The sequence below is a fragment of the Meriones unguiculatus genome, chromosome 1 (assembly GCF_030254825.1).
Source record: "Meriones unguiculatus strain TT.TT164.6M chromosome 1, Bangor_MerUng_6.1, whole genome shotgun sequence".
NCBI lineage: Eukaryota > Metazoa > Chordata > Mammalia > Rodentia > Muridae > Meriones > Meriones unguiculatus.
In genome coordinates, this window is record NC_083349.1 from 54,220,812 (window position 1) to 54,243,481 (window position 22,670).

At 41.0% G+C, this 22,670-nt stretch overlaps 1 protein-coding gene across 1 annotated transcript in view; it reads right to left on the reverse strand.

Moving 5' to 3' along the window:
* Positions 1–22,071, reverse strand: part of Noc3l (NOC3 like DNA replication regulator) — a 33,429-nt gene extending 11,358 nt beyond the window's left edge. Inside the window, exons 1-11 of the mRNA XM_021664377.2 lie at positions 21,917–22,071; positions 20,769–20,976; positions 18,650–18,782; positions 17,695–17,852; positions 17,133–17,186; positions 14,820–14,950; positions 10,342–10,503; positions 10,062–10,155; positions 7,174–7,349; positions 6,604–6,732; positions 3,773–3,904 (exon numbers count right to left, since the gene is read on the reverse strand). Coding sequence (XP_021520052.1) covers positions 3,773–3,904; positions 6,604–6,732; positions 7,174–7,349; positions 10,062–10,155; positions 10,342–10,503; positions 14,820–14,950; positions 17,133–17,186; positions 17,695–17,852; positions 18,650–18,782; positions 20,769–20,976; positions 21,917–21,925 — 1,386 coding nt within the window. The 5' untranslated portion in view covers positions 21,926–22,071. The remainder of the gene's footprint in view (positions 1–3,772; positions 3,905–6,603; positions 6,733–7,173; positions 7,350–10,061; positions 10,156–10,341; positions 10,504–14,819; positions 14,951–17,132; positions 17,187–17,694; positions 17,853–18,649; positions 18,783–20,768; positions 20,977–21,916) is intronic.
* Positions 22,072–22,670: the final 599 nt, after the last annotated feature.

Here is a 22,670-nt window from a genome sequence, read left to right on the forward strand (position 1 = left end):
AGTCCACATAGAAAAAAAAAAAAAAAGAAGAAGAAGAAGAAAGAAAAATCACCTGTTGCTCTCTGCCAACAGTTTTAAGTCCAAGTTGATTTAAGAAATGGTTGTTTTTGTAGAAGGGGGGAGGGTGACAAATTCTCTACATACTTTACATATCAAACTTGTTTTATTTCTTCCTTTTTGAGAGAAAATCTTGTTAGGTTGCAGATACTGATCTCAAACTGGACTCAAGCAATCCTCCAGCCTCAACCTCTTAAATAGCCAAAACTATATTTCATCTCATATAATTACCAGATTTCAATATTTTTATGCCTTAATTGTGATTTAAAACTGGGCATGGTGGAATAGGCCTATGATGCCAGTGTTTTGGAGATAAGGTCAGAAAACTTGAAGGCCAACCTAGACTACACAGTGGAACCTTGTCTCAAAAGAGTCCTTTCTTGACAGGATCATCAGCAAACAGTGCTGGGAAAACCAGATGTACACAGTAGAAGGAAATAGACTATCTCTAACCCTGTATAAAAATTTGTTGGGATGTAATGTGAAAAGTTGTGTGTCTGTATACTGAATTGTTAATTCTGTACCAGCAAAGAGCTGTGGCCCATCACTGGTCTCATATTTTATAAATATTTGTTTCTTCCTCACCTGCCTAAGGCAATCTATAATTGTATCTGATTGGCTTTAGTAAAGAGCTGGGCAGAAGGGGGAGGCAGATCTTCCCAGCAGAGAAAGGACTCTGGAAGAAGATTCAGATGTAGGAGATTCAGCGGGGGCATGGAAGGAATAGATATATGGGGCCGAGCAGAGAGGGAAAGAACTAGCCACTTGGCAGGTTGTATGCTAGAAGAGTCAGGGAAGTTAGATGAGCTAGCTGAGAGGCTGCCCAGACATAGGCCTTTTAAACATTAGTAAGTCTCTGTGTCTTCATTTAAACTGCTGGAAGGCCTGAAAAGTCCTACTATAAGAGTTAACTCCAAATGGGTCAAAGATCTACTGTGAGACCTGAAACTCTACAACTGCCAGAAAGGAAGGTAGGGAGGATGTTATAGCATAGGCAGAGGTGAGTACTTTCTAAATAGAACTTTGATTGCTCAAGATATAAGGCCAACAACTAGCCAGTGGGACCTTGTGAAACTAACAGGCTCTGTACAGGAAACAGTCAAGGGAAGCCCACAGAATGGGAGAGATTTTTCCAGCTACATATCCAACAGAGGATCCAGAATTCATAAACAACATCAAAATGTCAAGAATACAACTTCCTCAGCCAGGTGGTGGCACACACCTTTAATCCTAGTACGTGAGAGGCAGAGCAGGCGGATCTCTGAGTTTGAGGCCAACTTGGTCTACAGAGCAAGTTCCAGGACTGCCAGGGCTATGCAGAGAAACCTTGCCTGCCTCAAAAAACAAAAACAAAATGACAACAACAACAACAACAACAACAAAAAAGAAATCTTTAACAAATGCTGCAAGGAAGTGGATGACAAAGAAAACCTGTTGACTCTTGGTGGGAGTATAAACTAGTGTGGACACTATCAGTGTGGAGCTGGGTGTCTGGCATATGTCTGTAATCCCAGCCCTTGGGGAGGCAGAAACAGACGATCTCTGTGAGTTTAAGGCCAGCACGGTCTACAAAGCTATAAAATGAGTCCAGGACATCCAAGGCTACACAGAGAAACCCTGTCTCAAAAACAAAAACAAAAAAAAGCCAGAGGAGAACTGCCATGTCTACCATCTGGCCCATATATTCTACACACAGACATATATTCTGTGTGTAGAATACAATAGATACTCATCCAAGTTCACTGCTGCTCCATTCACAACACCTAAAAAATGGAAACAGCATAGATATTCATCAACTAATGAATGGATAATGAAAATGTGGAATATAACTACAATGGAATTTTATTCTGCTCTAAAAAAAATGAAATTATAAAATTTGCAGGCAAATGGATGGAAGGATAGAAAATGTTACTGAGTAAGGTAATTAGACTAGGCACAGAAAAATAAATGTCACACACTCTCCCTCATATCTAGATTCTAGCTTCCAAACTCAAAGTTTGTGCATTCAAGAGTATCTGTCAGGCCAGGGGTGGTGGCCCACACCTTTAATCCCAGCACCCAGGAGGCAGGAAGATCTCTCTTAGTTTGAGGCCAGCCTCAAACTCTACAGAGTGAGTTCCAATGCAGCTAGGACTAGGAAATTATAAAGAGGCATTGGGAGGGAGATGCTTTAAAGGAGTGGGTAGTAGAATGTAAATAATAAAAATGTAGAGAAGGGGAATACCAGAGCTAGAAAATTTTAAGCAGGAGAAACATAGTGGGAAAGGAGAATAAACCAAATCAAAGGTATATAAAAGAGCCATATAAAAACCTATCTTGTAACCAAATTTTAAAATGTGTTTTTTTTTTTTTAAAGGAAAGTTTGAAGGGAGATACCCTGGATGGCTAGGGAAAGCTGCCCCCAGAAGCTGTCAGTTTTTAAACAAAACCTCAGTGCTGAGAGTGGATACTCCCTCATGCATCATCTAGGGTCAAAGAGGCTCCCGAAATCTCCTATACACAGGTTCTTGCTATTCCTCTTGGCAGCCCATTAGAAGGAAACAATAGGACCCTACTGCAAAGACACCACATGTTTTGCATTCATGATATAAGGAGATCATGCTGGAACTTAGCTGAACAGCCCTCCCTGCTGGCTAACTTTCACACTCCCTGAAGGTGCCAAATAGTTGCTGGATGAGAAAAAGCAGCAGTGGTCTTATCCAGGTGTGAATCCTATGATCTTGACCAACCAGTCAAGCAGGTTGTGCCCAGAGATAGTTAACAGCTCTCTGACTGGACTTGAGACTTGTTTCATAGGGCAGAATTATAAGCCTGGTACTGTAACACAGTCAAAAAAACCATGATGGGGAGATCACACACCTAGGAGAGAACCGAATACTGTTATTTAGATAACTGACATAGTTTCAGATGCCTTCTAAGTACTTCTGCTTACACAAATAAATGCTCCTCTCAGTTTTACTTAACAGAGAAGCCTGTCCTGTGAATAGTGATGAACTATTCATGGGCTCACAGCAGCACATGATATAAGAGTAAGTAATAGATGAGTGTACAGCTCTAGACAAACCCTTTTATCTCTCTAAGGCTTAGGGAACATGACAGGAAAGAGGGAGGGAGGACTGTAACAGTGGGAAAATAAGATGAAGGTCTATGAAATGTCATGGTCTGAGCAAGACACAACCACTGCAATCACAAATTCATGGCAGCTGTGGATGCCTGCACTAAGGTCAAGAATGGGCCTGTCAACAGTCTGGTGTGGAGGGAGGAGGAGCACAGGCCGGCCTACCACTAACTGCTAAACTATTTGCTCTGATTGCTTTAGAGAGAGGGGAAACTGCCTTCAGTTTCTGAACCCACAGATGACCCCCACCAGGCGCCAATGGATACTTCAAATGGTCACAGATGGCCCTGATTAACTAAATGGGTCACAAAATGAGCCTGAGAAAGGGATATCTGTATATCTGTATATACCTGAGAAATGTATATCTGCGGGGGGGGGGGGGGAAGATTGATAGAAATGGCAAAAAAAGATTAAAAAAAAAACAGTGGGAGAGGATAATCAGAATAGGTTAAATGCATACATGAAACTGCCAAACAAAAGTAATCAATGAAAGTCCTTTCTTAACTATGATTTATACAAGATCTATCTACTTACACTGATTGTAATCCAAGAATACAAGCAAAATATTTACAAAATGAAAAAGAAAATAAACCAAACCTTTCTTTGCATTCTTGAGAGTGTTTTTCTCTTTTCCTTGAAAGTCATGAACTTTTTTGGTTTGTTAATGTCCTCTGTATCTTTTTTCACTTCTACTTCCTTGATTCGCAGGCATAAAAATGTTTTTAACATCTAAAAGTGGGGGAAAAAATCCACATAGCTTAGTACTTATACTCTCCCCATATTAATAATAAGACACTATTATTTGGCTAAAAATTAAAAACAGCTGGTTCTTTAATGAAAAGACATCATGTACTCTGGCAGACAAGAAGGCACAGTGTAGAACGGAAAAAGCTCTAACGAACAACGGAGTATAGAAGGTTCCATATTCACCCCTGTCATCACAGCAAATACAGTAATGTTGCAGAAGGTGTGGGAAAAGCAGCAAGAGTCACTGTGTCTGAGTGTGGCTACACTGAGAAAATGGTTTCTCAGTTATCTAAACAAAGAACTTCCATATGACCCAGCAGTACCTCCTGACACATACCTAAAGCACATCTGTAATTTACTGCTGTTCTACTCATAGCAGCTAGGACACTCAGTGTACATGTCTATCAGTAGATGAATGATAATGAAATGTGGTACACATACACAATAGAATTTTATTCAACTCTAAAGAAAAATTATATTAAGCAATTTACACGAAAATGTATGGAACTAGAAATAATATGTTAAGTGAGATAACCTTAGCCCAGGAAAAAAAAATTCCAGTAAAATGGCTACTCTGGCAAGAATACAGACAGGCCCTCAGTATATACCTTTAAACCCAAACAATGAAGGTTAAGTTAGTTTGTAGAAGGAAACACCCATGGTTTGAAAGTGATGTCTAACTGAGAGGCAGACAAAACGGCAAATGAGAGAAAGATTTGACAGAACAGGATATGCCCAACTCTCACAAGAACAGCAGAGGAAAGAGATGCAACTTAAGAGAGCAGCAGAGACAGAGGGAGAGGAGGCAGTTTTATTTGGACAGTTTTACAGAGACAGGGTGAAGAGAGAACAAGCTAGACAGAAGTGAATGAAGACAGAAGGAACCACAGGATAAGAAAGGGCCAGATTAGATTGCTAGAGATTGCTAGAGTTAGTTTGAGACTAAGCAGAGCAATTCAGTCAGAAGCTGAGAGAAGCCAAGTTCAATCAGTCAGCTTGGGGAAGTCAGGACTCAGGATAACTGAGTTGAACCAGCAAGCCACAGTTCAGAACGGGTGAGCTTATTCAGCAGTAAGTTTCAGTGGCTGAAAACATTCTAGGCCTAGACTAGATCACACAGAGGCTAGAAGCTTCCAGGAGTAGGCCTAGGTTAACTGACGGAGGCAGTAAGTAAGCCTTGGAGATGACAATTACTTCAGAAGAATAAAAGATACTTTTAAACATATGTTTTCTCATATGTGGATCTTAGTTTCTAATTTTTTATATATCTGTATCTACATTAAGGATGAGGGAGGATAGACACCAGAAAACTAAGAAGGGACCCATGAGAGAGGGGAGGAAAAAATCTTAGAAAAAAAAAAATCATCCTCTATTTAAATCTTAGCAAATGTTATCTGTGCTATCATTTAAAAGTCATGACTATTGGATCAGCACCTAGTCACTTTGAGATTTTTCATCCCTGATTATGTTCTATTAGGAACTGCTGCTTCAGTTGCAGAAATATATACTTGCAGAAATATTTCCTCTTCTGATAAGTAATGCTACTGAAATGCCATGGGCTTGTTTTAATGTTTAACACATTGCTAGACACTTAAGTATTTCCAGTGAGTTTCTTTTTTATTTTTCTCTCATCCTTATTAAGTTCTCATTACAGAAATTTAAATTTTCTAATAAAGCAACATCTTTGAAAAAGTGTACAGAAAAGCAAAACTTTATTAATAAACATGTGCATATGACTAGAAAAATGGCTCACTCAGTAAAGTGCCTGAACTCAGACCCCTAGCACCCATATAAAAAGTTGGGTATAGCAGTATGCCTGTAACCCCTGGGCTGGGGTAAAATAGAGGTGGATCCGAAAGTTCAACGGCCAGCCAAATCAACTAGCTTCAGGTTCAGTTAGAGGCTCTGCCTCAAAAATAAATAAATAAATAAATAAAAATAAAGGTGGACACCAACCAAGGAATAGACGAAAACTTAGCTAGGCCATCCACACACACCTACATGTACACCTGGAAACATGCATACAGATTCAAGTTAACAAGTCCAATACCACACAACACACGCACGCACACACACACACACACACACACACACACACACACACACACGATGTGGAAATAAACATGTGCAACATGGTCAGCTCTACATCTCACAAACTAACAAAAGATTAAATAGTAGCATTCAGGATTGCGCAATCACTTGGGAAATTACTCAAACCACTAATGAAAGCCTGAGTGACACAATACTGTTAGAAAACCATTGTCAATCTGTTTTTAAATGTGATTTCTACTGGATCCAGCAACTCTATACTCAAGAAACCTGACTCATATAGAGTCCTCACACATAAAAAACGACTATGGCAGTGCTCTCTCCAAGACTGACTTGATCAGGAAAGCCCGCTTCGGTAGAGCAGGGTGCCATTCCCCGGGGGGTGCTGAAGCTCAGCGCACAGCACAGCACAGTGCTGCAGAGAAGGGCTCCTCTCAGAGCCTGTTTTCCAAGTTTGAAACAAGGATGCATATATCTCTGTGAAAATACATCTAGGAGGATATACTTACTTAGTGAATGCATGTATTTAACTTTTCACCTTACAGTCATCTGTAAACAAATTTCTTGAAACAAAAAAAAATTTAACTTTGTAATTCAAACCAAACTTCAAAGTAAAAAACAGAAAGGCTTACCTCTGGCCTAACTTCATAATTTCTGCCCTTTACAAAACCAGAAATCACTTTAATTACACCAAGGGAAGCTTGGCCTAATTTATCTTGTTTAAAGAGTTTCTTTACTGCTTCACAACACATTTCAGATATCTGGAAAAGAAAGCATTTCAATAAAGCAATGCTGACATTTTGAATCAGGCAACCCTGCTGTTGGGGACTATTCTGTGCATTATAAGATATTAAAAGCCAGTTGGAGGCAGTGCCACTTGCCAGTAATCCCAGCACTCTTAGAGGCAGAGGCAGGCAGATCTCTGTGAGTTCCAGGCCTGGTCTACAAAGCAAGTCCAGGACAGCCAAGGCTGTACAGAGAAACACTGCCGGGGGGGGGGGGGGGAAGAAACATATTAAAAGCCTCTATAGAGAACCACTCCATAAACTAATGCTCAAATAATTTTCTTAGAGACAGAGCATAATAAACTGATACTAACCTACAAGTAACAGCTTATAAGGAATTTATTAGTAAAATGACATACATAGCACATGATCTTCCCATAAGGACAAGAGCAATAAACCAGTTTTAGAGCAACCTACCAATTTTGACCCATCATTCATCAGGGGGACAATTAGTACAATGATGTTGTTGTGAAAGTTAAAATGGGGCAGGGCCACCAACAGCTCACACAGGCTCTTCACTGCCACTTCAGCCAGCCCTTTGTAGGCCTTCAAGGACACCACGTTGCTCTTCTTCAGCTTCCTTTGCTTCCAGTCTAATCAAAACACAAATGCAATTACTTTAATCACTAGTCAGAGCTTAAACAGATTAGGTTTTGTTTTACAGTAAACATATATTCCCACAATTTTATTAAGCTGTAATATTTTCATGGTCAGATCTACATAGAACATCTGCATCTTCTTGGACTCAGACAAAGCTATAAATTTCATAAAGAGAAAACTGTAAAATACAGGATTTTGATCTTGTGACCAGAGAAAGAGAGAGATAAAGTCAGAGAGAGAGAGAGAAAGAGAAACATAAATCACCTTACTAATCTTTCAAATTATTTACATGCCAAGATGGTAACGTGAGGCTAATAAGTTGGGCTCAGTGAGTAGGGACCTGAGTTCAACCCCCGGAATCCACAGGATGGACAGAGAGAACTGAATTCCAGAAGTTGCCCTCTCGACACTCAAATTCCCACAATACCACATGGGCACCCACACATATACTCACAAAGATATATGCAAAAAGAAATTAAGAAATGGTAGTTTAGACATATATATAACTTAGTATTAAGCTTAATCTCATCTGTAGTAGTTTCTATGTGTCCGTGGCATATATATGACTCTTAGCCCACTTCCATTATGCATGCCAAAACCAGAGATCAAAGCTAGATGTCTATTTCTGTCACCTTTCACTTACTGTTTTTTATTTTATTAATTACACTTTATTCACTTTGTGTCTCCCAATAAGCCCCTCCCTCTTCTCCTCCTGGTCCCACCCTCCCTCCCCCTTCTTCATGCATGCCCCTCCCCAAGTCCACTGATAGGGGACGTCCTCCTCTCCTTCCTTCTGATCTTAGTCTATCAGATCACATCAGGAGTGGCTGCATTCTCATCTTCTGTGGCCTGGTAAGGCTGCTCCCCCCTCAGGGGGAGGTGATCAAAGAGCAGGCCAATCAGATTATGTCAGAGGCAGTCCCTCTTCCCATTACTATGTAACCCACTTGGACACTAAACTGCCATGGGCTGCATCTGTGCAGGGGTTCTAGGTTATCTCCATGAATAGTCCTTGGTTGGAGTATGAGTCCCTGGAAAGACCCCTGTGTTCAAATTTTCTGGTTCTGTTGCTCTCCTTGTGGGGTTCCTGTCCTCTCCAGATCTTACTATTTCCCACTTCTTACATAAGATTCCATGCACACTGCCCAGCAGTTGGCCATAAGTCTCAGCGTCTGCTTTGATAGTCTGCAGGGCAGAGCCTTTCAGAGGCCCTCTGTGCAGGTTCCTAGGTTGTTTCCTGTTTTCTTCTTCTTCTGACACTGTTTTTTAATGTGTGCATGTGTGTCTCTGTGTGTCTCTGTGCACAGGTGAGTGGAGGTATCTACATGGTCCAGAAAAGGCACTGCATTCATTGGAACTAGAGTTATAGGCAGTTGTGAGCAGCCTCACATGGGTCTCGGGAACCAAACTCAGGTCTCCTGAGCTATCTGTCCAGGCTCTCCATATTATTTTTTAAGACAAAGTCTCTACTGATCCTGTTCTGGGACTTGACAATGGCCAGGCAAAAGCCTCTGAGATCAAATCCTACTATTCTTCAGGTGGGTGCCAAAGCATGAAAACAATATCCAAGCCTCCCCTCTCCACTGTATGGCCACCTTACCATTCCCCTGCCCTACTCAGGCCAATAGAGACTCGGGAGTACTGCCAACAGATAAATAGGGGATCCTTGGTCCTAGCACTCAGGAAGGGAGCCCAGTGAGAAGAAAGCATATTAGCTAGGCATCTAGGTTTCTTCTCCATTCACCACCCAATTTTCACCATGCCCCCATTTTTCTGAAGAGAAGGGTATGAAAAGAGCTTATCACCCTAGCTAAGTTTTAAGTTTCTTTTAAAGGCATGAACATCTATTTCAAGGTACAGCTCTCTGTCTATGGCTTTTAAATTAATAAGAAAGAAAAATTCCAACTGTTCATAAATCCAACAAAATCATGGCTACCTATGAAGGACTACAGCACAGTGGGCATACAGCTCAGCTGTAGTGTGCTTGTCCAACGCGCATATGTTCCTGAGTTCCATCCCCAGCACCACAAAAGGAAAACAAAGAACTACAGAAATAAAGCTAATATAAATAGTTGATAAAATATCTTAACATTTCATGTTTATACATCCAACTGCTTCTCATAAATGCTACAAGGTAAGTGATACTGCTATTTATTGATAGAAACTAAGGGAGAGAAAAGTATTTGACCTATTATGTATATGGTGGGAAAAGGCTGAACTCTGGAAGTCTTTTTGTGTTTTGAGTCAGGGTCTCTACTCTGGCACTCAAGTCTTAAACTCCCTATGCAGCGGAGGATGACCCTGCACTTCTGGTATCCCTGCCTCCACTGCCCCTGAACTGAGAGTACAGGTGTGTACCACCACATACACCTGGCTTATGCAATGCCAGAGACAGGGACCATCATGAATGCTAGGTAAGAACTCTTCAAAATGAACCACAACTCCAGCCCCCAGAAAGTCTGACTTTACACTGCCTCTCACATAAAGCAGAATATAAAGTTTATCTTTGTGATCATGTAAGGTTAGGCATGTATGTACTTTTTAGAAATGTCTAACTGTTGGGCATGATGGTATAAGTCTTTAACCCCAGCCCCCAGGCGTCAGAGGCAGGCAGATTTCTGTGAGCTTGAGGCCAATGTGGTCTCCATACTGAGTTCCACGGCAGCCAAGATTAAATTTAAAGAAAAAAAAAAAGTTTAATATACCTTTAACCATTTGTTCTAGATTTTCCAAATAAAATTTGTATTGGCTAACCAGGCCTTCTTCAAATTCTCTTAACTTCTGGGTTTCTTTGCGAATCTAAAAAGATCAAAATCATTTTATGTTCAAATATCAGAGGATTAAGTTCAAAAGCTGGCAAAAAACAAGTGCCTGGGGAAGGGGAACAAGAGCAAGGATTAAGTAGTAACAATAACCCCCTATTCTCCCATTTCTAGCCATCCAAAATTTTTAGCTTATTTTATACAGTAACTTTATCTAGCTCACCCTGGTAGATTTTTCTGCTTCAGTTAGGGGCCGAATTTTATACGAGGGAGTGATGTCCTTAAATAGCTCCATCAGTGAAATGATCACCAACTTCCGGACAGTGACTGCCACATCAGGGTCCTGCTCCATCAGCATGGACCGCAACTCTTTCAGTTTTTTAATCTGTAAAGGCAATGATTTATACAGAGATCATGGCAAAACACTTCAGAGTAAAAGACAGCAGCCCCACATCTGACATCATAAATGGAGTAATTCACCAAGCGACACACAGAGGCAAGCTGCATTAAACTCCAATGGACACACCACAAAAGGGATAGGGAAACCATCCTCTAGTTATGAGGCAAATATGAACTTGATTAAAAACAGGTTAGGAGCCAGGTGTGCTAGTGCACACATTTAATCTCAGCAAGATGGCCAGCAGGTAACAGCACTTTCAGAACATGATTGGTGATCTTGAGTTTCATCCCAGGAACTCCTGGTAGGAGAGAACCAACTCCTAAGAGCTGTATTTGAACTGTACACCCACACTGTGATAAGCACACCATGATGGTGCTAGAGAGATGACTCAGTGGTTAAAAACATGTTCTTGCAGAGGAATCAAGTTCAGTTCCCAGCACCTACTTAGGTTGGCTCACAGTCACCTTAACTCCAGCTCCAGGGAATCTGACACCCTCTTCTGGCCTTCTCAGGCACTACACATACATGACATAAACACATTTAAAAAAACAATCCTTAAAACAATAGCTTAAAATGTTAATTTACCTATTTTTAGATTTTTTTATCAATGTATTTTTTCCGAAAATGCTAAAATGTTATAGACATCAATAAGAAATATTAATACAAAATTAGTCAATATAACCATAGAGAGGTTGTAGCTCAATGGTAGAGCACCTGACCAACATGCATGAGGTCCTGCGTTCAATCCCTAATAGTGGGGAAAAACATACATATATACATATATAGAGAGAGAGCCAAGTTATATTAATTTCAATAAGACTTCAAGATAACATCATAAATGGAATTCAGCAGCACATATACTAAAATTGGAAAGATACACAGATTAGTCAGCAAGGAGACAAAAGGACAACACAATTTTCTGTTTCTTTTTGTTTTTTAAGACAGGGTTTCCCTTTTCTGTGCAGCTATGGCTGTCCTGGAACTCACTCTGTAGACCAGGCTGGCCTTGAACTCAGAGAGATCCAATTGCCTCTGTTTCCCGAGTGACAGGATTAAAAGGCGTGCAACACCACCACCCAGCAGACAACACAAATTTGTGAAGCATTCCTTTTTAAAAAATGTTTACCACAGCAGGAACAAACATGCCTCATCTATTTGCTATCCTCAAACTGTGGGAAACAAGCATAAACCTCTGGAGCAGTAGAAGACCTGAACCCAATTAAGTGGCTATCAAAATGATCAGAGATAAACACCACTTCCCTTTTGTTTGGAGATGCTGGGACTCAAACCAGCCTCGTGTATGCTGGGCGGGTGCTCTGCTGCTCTAACACTAAGAGGCATCTCCAGTTCTCACTTAAGAGTTTTGAAGTGTTTGTGTGTGTGTGTATGTGTGTGAGTGTGCGTGTGTATGTTTAAAGACAGGATCTCAGCCAGGTATAGTGGCACACACCTTTTAATCCCAGCACTAAGGAAAGCAGATTGCTGTGAGTTCAAGACCAGCCTGGTCTGCAAAGTCCAGGGCAGCCAAGGCAACACAGAGAAGTCCTCTCTCAAAGAAAAAAGACAGGTTCTCATTACACAGCCCTGGCTATTCTTAAAATCACAGAGAGGTCTGCCTATGTCTCCCAAATGCTGGGAAATGCCCTGCTCTTACCTGAGTTTCTAAAAGCCCAATTTTTCGGTAGGAAAATGACATAAAAGGACATTATTAACTGGTATCTAAAGATAGTGTCGGGCAGTGGGAAGACTCAGTCAGTAAAGGCAATTGCCACTCTGGCATGATGATCTCAGTTCAATCCTGAAAACCCACAGAATGAATAAGCTCCTGAAAGCTGCTCAGTGATTTCACATGCACTATGTGGTATATATGCATGGATACTCAACTCAAATACACAGATGGATAGTTAGATGGATGGATGGATGGGTGGATGGATGGATGGATGGATACATAGATAGATAGATACGCCCTTTTAAAAACTGGCACTTGTGCTTAGACATGATAATGTACTTCTTTAATCCCAGAACTCAAGAGTCAGAGGTAGGTGGGTCTCTGGATGTTCCAGGCCAGCCAGGGCTAAATAGTGTAAGCCTGTCTGAAAAAGGAAAAGAACTTGCTGGGTGGTGATGGTGCATGCCTATAATTCTAGTACTTGAGAGGCAGAGGTAGGTAGATCTCTGTGAGTTCGAGGCCAGCCTGGTCTACAGAAGAGTTCCAGGATAGACAGGGCTACACAGAAAAACCCTATCTTATAAAGCCAGAAAGAGGGCTGGAGATATGGCTCAGTGGTTAGAGTACTGTCTGCTCTTCCAGAGGCCCTGAGTTCAATTCCCAGCAACCAAATGGTGGCTCACCCATCTATACTGTGATCTGATGCTCTCTTCTGGCATCAGAAGGTATAGAAGCAGATAGAGCACTCATATACATAAAAACAAATAAATTAAAAAAAAAAAAAAGACAGAAAGAAAAAAAGAAAAAACAAAACCCACCCACACGCACATCTGGGCAGCACTAACTGGACTCTGTGGGTTATCAAAACAAACAGTAACAACATCAGCTGGGCACGGTGGCATAAGACTAACCACAGCACTTTAGAAGCAGAGACAGGCAGGTCACCTGAGTTCCAGGCCAGGTGGAGCGACATAGTGAGACCCTGTCTCCAAAACCAAAACCAAAACTAAAAGAAGCTTGGAGAGGGATTTGTTGGGGTGATTTAGGGAGAAGTTTTTAAAAGAGAAAGATGGGGGGGGGTGGTCATGATCATATTTCGCTGTATACATTTATGAAATTCTCAAAAATCAAGTTATATTTAAAAATTAAAATAAGAATATCTCTATAGGGGCTGGGGAGATGGCTCAGGTTAGGAGCACTGTCTGCGCTTCCAAAGAATTCAGGTTCAATTACCAGCACCCACATGGGCGCTGACAACCGTTCCAGTTCCAGGGGATCTGATACCTTCATATTAATGCACATGAAATTAAATAAATTATTTTTTAAAATATTAAAGAAGAAAAAAGAAAATCTCTATAGTTCTATGAAAATTAAATAACAGAATAAAAATGAAAAATATCTCAACTTCCCCTCTCTCATTCTGGTCCATATACCTTTTTTTTAATAAAAAAGACAAGTAACACTCAAGGTTTTTGTCTACATGACTTTTTTTTCTTTAAGTAATAGGCACTAAAGAGATGGCAGGCAAACACACAACTGACAGCCTGAGTTCATCCTTGGAGCCAGGTAAAGATAAAACGAGAACCCACTTCACAAAGTTGTTCTCTGACGCCTGCATTCCTGTGACACATCCCTCCCCCACAATAGTGAGTAAACACTTTTTAATGTAAATAATCTAACTTATCATTTACTAAAGAAATACTTGTCATACTCAAATGGTAAGAAAGTCAATATAATAAGAATGATATCACATAATATGACATCATATTTACTCTATTCCTCACACCAAATGTTTAAAGTAGTTTTTTTAAAAGAAAATGAAGCTTGGATAAAAATGACTTACTCTATCTCAAAAAACACTTGGTGGAGCCAAGTCTGAGGCTCAGATTTCTTGAGTTTACATGTGATAAATATTTAGCACTAGACCCAACACCCAATGGCAATTTTCCTCTATGCCTCCTCCTCTCCCTTTTCTTTGTTTCTGATTTGGTTTGGTTTGGTTTTTGAGACAGGATCTTTTGACAAGCTATCTTTGACTAGTGGCAATCCTCCTGCCTTAGCTTCCCAAATGCTAAGGTCACAAATGTACACCATCATGCCTTGTACAGAATTTCCTATTTACAAATATTCCTGGACTAATTCCACTGACACTTATACAGAATGTTCCTTATTTAAAACTATGGAGAAAGACATGATGGTACACATCTAATATCCCAAAACTCAGGAAACTGTGGAAGGAACACAGTTTCTGGTCAGCCTGGGAGGACCCTGACTGACTCAGACAACAGGTGCTTGCATGAGTATGCATGCACACCCCACATACTCTCTCTAAACCAGTCAGGAAAATCTGGGGGAAGATTCTTCTTCCCTAATACAGTAACTTTTTAGATACTTACCATCTCCAGAGTTACCAAGATAAGTCCTGTATCTTTGCTTGCAAAAGAAGACAATAAATCTCAGAGTCTAAGAAGCTGTTCTAGGCTCATGACAGAAATTAGGCTGAGATGTAGGATGAAGCTAAGATACAGCCTACTCTCATATGTTTAGCTTTTTCTTTTCAGGTTTGCGTATGCTTGCAGGGAACTAGAGCTTTTGAACATACTGTGGTTCACACATAATTAAAACCACTCACATTACTTTCTGGATCTGATAGTACAGCAGATGCCAAGGCTGCAATATGTATTTTCTTTTCCTGTAATTTCTTCCTTCTTTCAATCAAATGTTCTTCCATGGTGAGCTCTTTACTGGGGTTTTCAATGACCTCTGAAAGAAACCAGGTTTTCCCTCATAAATATTTCTTTACTCACAGAGAGCTAATAAATTCATACTTTCCATATACAATTAATATTAATGAAGCCAGGTGTGGCGGTACCCGCCTGTAATCCCAGCACTCTGGAAGGCAGAGACAGGCAGATCTCTGTGAGTTCGAGGACAGCCTGGTCTACCAAGCAAGTCCAGGACAACCAAGGCTACACAGGGAAACCCTGCCTCAATAAAAAAATCAATAAATAAGTTTAATGATGATAGCAAAGAATCTACGTTTATTGCTGTGTATTATCCTCTCAACAATCATGTAGAACAGGTACCACCATTCTTACTAGCACACACATACACGTCATTTTGTGGTCACGAAAACTTAAACAAAAAAGTAGCTTGACAAACTTTAATTTCAAAACCTAACAGAACTGGACCCAAAGCCTATCCTCAAACTCTTAATTACTATGCTAACAAGTCCACAGTTTCATTAGCTAAAGAAACACTCTGACTCCGTATTTTCTTTCTTTCTTCTTTTTTTTTTTTTTTTCAAGACAGGGTTTCTCTGTATAGCTGTGACTGTCTTGGAACTCGCTTTGTAGACTAGGCTGACCTCCAACTCAGATATCTGTCTGCCTCTGGCTCTCATGTGCTGAGATGAAAGGCACGTGCCACTACCGCTCTACACTGATTTAGTATTTTAAGATACAAAATACTTCCCTTTTTCTTTCAACTCTGTAGTGCTTTAAGTTATACCTTAAGAGTTTCGTTGGAAACTAGATAATAAACACAGAAGTAAGTCAGGTGTGGTGCTGCACGCCTATAAACCCAGCACTTGGGGAGGCAGAGGCAGGTGGATCTCTGAGTTCAAGGCCAGCGTGGTCTACAAGGTAAGTCCAGGATAGCCAAGGCTACAGAGAAACCCTGTCTCAAAACAAAACAAAATTATTTTTAGGTTAATTTTGATTAGTTACAACTATTCTACTGGGCATGGTATGGTGGCTCCCAGCACTAGGCAGGCTGACTCAATATTGCCATGAGTTTGAGGCCATCCTGGGTTACACAGTAAGTTCCAAGTCAACCTGAGCAGTAATATAAGACATAGTCTTTAAAACAAAACAAAAAAAAAAAGGCTAAGCACACCTCCCAGCACTTAAGGAGGCAGAGGTAGGTGAAACACTGAGTTTGAAGCAAGCCAGGTCTACAAAGTGAGTCCATGACAGCCAAGGCTACACAGTAAAACTCTGCAAAAAAACAAAGAATATAGGTAAAGGTGGGCGAGAGTGAAGGCCCCTGCTGCCAAGACTGTCTCTGATCTTCACATACACACATATACAGTAAATAAAAGTATAATTTAAAAAACTTAAATAAGCAGTGAAAATTACTTTAAATGTTTTTAAAAAGACATATACCAAAGATAATTGGATTGTCCTTAAAAAAAAAAAAATGCCTTGCCACGCCAAGAGGAAGACAATGCAGCCAGTCCTGATGAGACCTGATAAGCTAGGGTCAGATGGAAAGGGAGGAAGACCTCCCCTATCTGTGGACTTGGAAAGGGGCAGGAAGGAGATGAGGGAGGGAGAGTGGGACTGGGAGGGAATGAGGGAGGGGGCTACAGCTGGGATACAAAATAAATAAGCTGTAATTAATATTTAAAAAAATTTAAAAAAAAAGGTTCACATCACAAAATCAATTTTGCTCTTTTAAGTAATAGTTCTTTTTTAAAGATTTATTTAGTATGTATACAGTGTTCTGCCTGCAGGTACACCTGCATGCCAAGAAGAGGCACTAGATCTCATTGTAGACGGTTGTGAACTACATGTGGGTGCTGGGAATTGAATGCAGGACCCCTGGAAGAGCAGCCAGTGCTCTCAACCTCTGAGCCACCTCTCCAGCCACCAAAAGTAATAGTTTTTATATGTAAGTCCTTCTCTTCTAATTAAAAAGATTCAAAACAGTAATATTAAATTTCTTCATGTTTGCCTCACCATTGAAAAATACAATTGTTCACATTTTTCCATAACGGAAGTGTATCAAATTTCACAAGGTGAGACTTTCAAATATAGAAAATGGCCTTTAAAGGAGCAGTACTCCATGGTGCTCACTCTACGTACACTGCCTAAAATTAACTCACTCATCATGTGAAAGAATACTTTTCCCATTTATCAGCTACAAAGAAACATCTCATTACCTTCCTCAACTTCCAGCTCTTCTTCATCCTCTTCTTCTTGCTGGATGTCAGGGACTATTGGATAGATTTACACATTAAAGGCATGGTAACAGTAAGTGGGAAAACAAACACAGAAGAAAAAAGCAGAGCAGTGATGACCACAGACCTCAGAATAAGTGCTCACGCTGAGCGGCTGAGGGAGCACCAACAAAGTTTCTGGAAGCTGGCAGAATCTGGGTTTTGCCTAGATGGGGTTTCATGAGTGCATGCTTTACTATAAATTAACATAATGTTGTCTCTGATAATGTTGCCTTTTTCTCAAGCACTCTTTCTCTTTCTCCACCTCTGTCCCACCCCCTCCCTCTTTGAAGAGATCTTTGCAGCAATAGTTGCAGTCTCAATATCTGAAAGAGCCCTGTGTCCCCCTGACCAGAATCACCAAGTCTGCTTATACGCTAGTGGCAGCTATTCTTATTCTGTGGTATGACTAAAAGCCAAAATACAATCAAAGTGTAAGTGAAAAGACAATTGTGTTCTATTAATGAAAAGTAAGTGTACCGAGTAAGCCAGTCATTAGCCTCACCTGGCTTCTCCCGAGTCTGCGGGATAATGCCACTCTTATCCTTGATAGGAAGCAAGTGAATCAACTCCTTCTCTGGTGCAGTCTGCAGGGTTCTTGGCATTTTTTCATATTTATCTATCACACTCTCATGCTTTCGTTTCTTGATGTGAACTGGCTCACTGCAGAAAGAAGGTGATTTTCAGTTTTAAAGGGCACTGCTCTACTTAGGTCTCTCTGCTGCGACAAACACCACAACCAAAAGCACCTTGGTGAGGAAAGGGCTTATTTCATCTTACAATTGTAGTCCACCACAAAAGGCAGGAACACAAGGAAGGAACTGAAGCAGAAGCTATGAAGCAACACTGATTACTGGCTTGTTTAGTTCTTATTCCATGCCAAGGGATGGTGCTGCTCATAGTAAAGTGGGCCCCACGACATCAAACTGGGGCCGTCAACACAGCCCCACAGACTGTTCTCAACCTGCGGGATTGCAACCCCTTTGGCAAACCTCTATCTCTTAAAATATTTACCTCACGATATAAAAGATTAATTTTATAGTTGGGGGGGAGGGTGTCACCAAAATATGAAGAACTGTGTTAAAAGGCTGGAGCATTAGGAAGGCTGAGAACCACTGCTATAAGTCAATCTGATGGAACATTTTCTCAAATAAGGTTCTCTGTTCTTGGGTAACTCTAGCTTATGTCAGGCTGACAAAAAAAAAAAAAAAAAAAAAAAAACCTAAGCAACATAGGTACCTAAAGGCCTATCATTGACAACCTCTATTGTAAACCATGCAAGATGATACATGCCTATAATCCCAGCACTCTGAAGGCTGAGGCAGAAGGACCATCAGTCACAGTCCATCTTGGGCTAAATAGTGAGAACACTAGTCTGGTATGTACAGGGCTTTCGGTCTGATGCTCAGAATCACACTTGTAATATTGTATGGACAGTTATAATCCAGATGAAACATTACCTAGAAGAAATATCTCTTGTGAGAAAAGATGCTTTTTGTCCTAAATCTTTCATCAGCTGCAAGTCATCCTCATCCATCATATCTAAAGGAAGGGCTTCCTCCTCTTCCTCATCTTCCATCTCCATCTTTTTAACTGTTCCACCAAAAAGAAAAAACAAACAAAAAAAGCATTAGAATTCTTCACTTTTCTACCCTTACCTGCCCTCCCTCCAGTACTCCCAATGAAAGCACTACTGACATTCTGGCATCGATTCTTTTTCATAAAGAGATACTCTGAACCAGGTAAAGGGCTAGAATCTTAGTATCTCTGATTCCCGAAATCTAAAAATAAATGTTTCCATATATTCTGAACTGTGTCTCGGGGCGTCTGAGAACCAATGGCTGAGTCCATTGTCATCTGCAATGACTGTTGCTTCATTTCAACTGCCCTCTCCATAGGCCAGGTCCCAAGCCTTGATGCTCACTCTTTGACCATCATCTGTCTTTCCAGTGTTGTTTGGTTACTTCCAATGTACTGTTTTAGTAACTACATACTCAGACCATTTTTCTTTCAACCACTTGCTGTTCTATACGCTAGTGTGTTCTTTTATTCCCTCGCTTAGACTGTATAACACTTCAAACATTCTTCTGCTAACACACTCGGCATCTTTTCTGTCTTCATTTAAGGCACTTGTAACTATGGAAAACTCAACCTCACTCACATCATTCTAAGTCTCTCTCTGCTCATTTTCCGTGTTCCTCTTTATTTTTATGTTTAAAAAATATATAAATATACGTTGAAACACAGTAACAACCAAGTGCCAGAAAACCTTTTAAGTGTAGAAGATTCAACTGTGAACAAGGCCATCTTACTGTCTTCCCTAGCAAAACTCAACCTTCCTGATAGTGGTAAAACTGATAAGTACAGCTATATAAACATTGCATAGAATGAAACTCCTACCTACTTTAAAGGAATATTCCATTTCTCAAGCCAGAAATTGGTGTATTTTGTTGGTCATTTTTTTTTCTTCCATTGAATACCTTTTTTTCTACCACTACTCTTCTAACTCCTGCCATACTTCATAGCCATCTAAGAACCTAGCCTCCTACTTTAGTAAGAAAAGTGAGATTGTAAGAGGGGGAAAAAAAATTCTTCAGTTTTTTTATATCAGATTCAACAGTGTGTATCCATCTTTTTCTTATACTCATCCCTGACAACTTCACTTAGATACTAAGCTGCAAGAACGAAGAAATCTTTTGTTTTTCCTTTTATTAAGAACTATTAGCAATATTACACATTTCAAACTGCAAAACTTAGAAGAGATCTCTCCAAGTATCTAATCATCCAACTCATTTTTCCTAGATTGGAGATAGAGTGGCCAACCAAGACCACATGGCTAGCCACAAAAACCAAAAGAGTCCGTATTTGACTTCCAGACAAGCGAACATTTATCCATCACAATGATGCTGCTACTGGGTCAGACTACATCAGGGTTAAGAGAAGGAGACAGCTATGGGAAGTATGAACGGTTACTTAAATAAGCTTCAGAACTGGCCTGACTCAAAATGGTCATATTCTCTTCCTGCTCTGAGGAGCTGGGGTTCTTGGATTATTCTACAAAATAGCCCACACAATTACAGCTGAATTTCACCCCAAGTCTACAGGTTGAAAGGAAGTACCTATCGGCAACATCTGAAGAATTCACCAATGCAGCGGGCGTGGTGGTGCATGCCTTTGATCCCAGTGCTCAGGGAGAAAGAGGCAGGCAGATCGCTGTGAATTCGAGGCCAGTATGGCTGACAAAGTACAGGACAGCCAAGGCTACACAGAGAAACCCTGTCTCATAAAACAAACAAAAGAATGGGAAGGTGACATCCCTGACATGTGGCTCAAATTTTATTTACATAGCTACTCTGACTACTCTGAGTATCTCTGAAACAGACGCTAGCTTTCTTACAATGCATATGATCTTGAAATGTTTTCTCATACTGACTGTGGTAAAATATAAAGAAACTATGTCCTCACCTAGACCTATACAGATCTGAACACAGGACAAGTAGTTAGAGAAAACAAGTCACTTCCATGGAGAATATTTCAGAATAACTAGTGAGAACTAGGGTAAGTGAACACTTTCCTTACCTGGTCGTTTGCTCTTTGGGTCCTCCAGTGGAATGGGCTTTTTAGACACAGCATCTTTGACCGCTTGCCTTAGTTTCCTCTGCTCTTTTCGGTACTTCTTAATAGTACTTTGTTGTTTAAATTGCTTATTTTTTAGTTTGTTTTCAAGTTTCACTTTACTAGTTTTTATCAATTTGCGAAAGCTTGGGACCTGCTTTTTATTTCTTCTCTAGAAAATGACGAGAAGGAACAAATCAGGTTAAGGAAAGTTTACAAATTAAATTAGGCCAATCTCACAAATGTCTCACAACCATGGATCCTAAGTATGAACTAAAACCAATTTACAGCAGTAAGTAATCCTACACAATGACACTAGAACATCAGTTACTCATCACAAGATATCCCCATGATCTGAATCTAGTCTCTCAGTTCTGTAAGATCTGAAAAGAAAAAAACGTCACCCTGTGGAAATGGTTATACTAGAGTAGCTTAACACTTGTACTGTAACACACTCAGAGCAAAATAATGGCTGCCTTTAACTATAACTGACATTTAGTTGATGTTTTATTACTTACAAAGCACTCTAACTTCCCTACTCCCTAAAGAGTGATCCTCACATAACACATGAAGAAGAAGTTATGCAACTACATGAAGATCCCTGACGTAAGGAGGGTAAAACTGAATTATGCCCTTTGCATTCCAACTCTCTTGCTGGTGCTTTGTAACCCAAATCCGAAGACTATTCTAAATTTCCCTCTCCATCTACGAAAGTCACCAGCCTTCCTATCTCCTTAACTTTGAGAAACGTTCTCTCCGGGTCCGCTGACTCCTAAAATAGGTTCAACGAAGTTTGGACTTGCTTCTCTTGGACAGAACAAGGGTTCGAGAGGCAGTCTGGAAAAACCCTTCAGCCTGACATCCTTAGGAGGCAGGGCCTGGTGCTGGCCTCACTCCCGCTCCCTGTGGCCGTGCTTGGGCACAGTGGGCGACGAAGCAAAAACCCAGTAAGGACCCGAAGTGGACTGTGCATAGAGCCGCCAAGGAGCACCAACATGGGCCACTGCCCCCTGTAACATATTGAAAACCTATGGGAAAGATAAGCCAGGCAGAGACCCTGTCAACCCGAGTAATCCTTAAGCCACGGCGGTCGGAGTCCCGAGGGCACTTACCGCCTTCATCCTTTGACCTGCAGGAAAAACCACAGACAAGATCACACGGACAGAGGGAGACCCAGGAACCCTGGGGAAGTGACACACGTGTAAAACGCAGCCTTTCGCGAACCGGAAGCAGCTTTCAATTTCTCCCTTCTCTGTCGCCGGAAACCGGAGGCGGGACTTCCTCTTCAGGCCGTGGGGCGCGCGCGCCCCCTGTCGGCTCCGTTCCCGCTCTCGGGGGTTCACAGATTGGCCTGAGTGAGACACGCTTAGACTTGGAGGCTGGTGGCCGTGGGCGAGCTGGTGAGCCGACAGGTTCCGGCCCGGCTTCCTTTGAAGTCCCGGGGAAGACAGACGGCGAGGGCTTGGCGCTTTCAGTCGCCTGGACCTCGTGGCTCAGCCTTTGACGGGTACTCGTCTTCCCGGTCTTGTAAAGGGCGGGAGGGTAGCTTCTTTATTGGAAGCCGGCCCCTCCACAGGGCGTTGTACCCTGGCAACTGATTTCTCACCACCATCCACCAACCAAAGGTCCACACTTAGAGTTTAGGCATGGTGGAGCACGCCTTTAACCCCAGCACTGGCCTGCTCTACACAGTGTAGTAGTTCCTGTCTAAAGAAAAAGTCGATGGTTTTACTGTGGAATCGTTTTGCTTTGGCTATAACCATTATATGATAAAAGTACTCAGTGAGACGTGCAGAACTGGGTTTCTGTTACCTTTTGATAAAAATACATTTAATTCTTTAGTAATTCTGACTGAATCTTTAACTC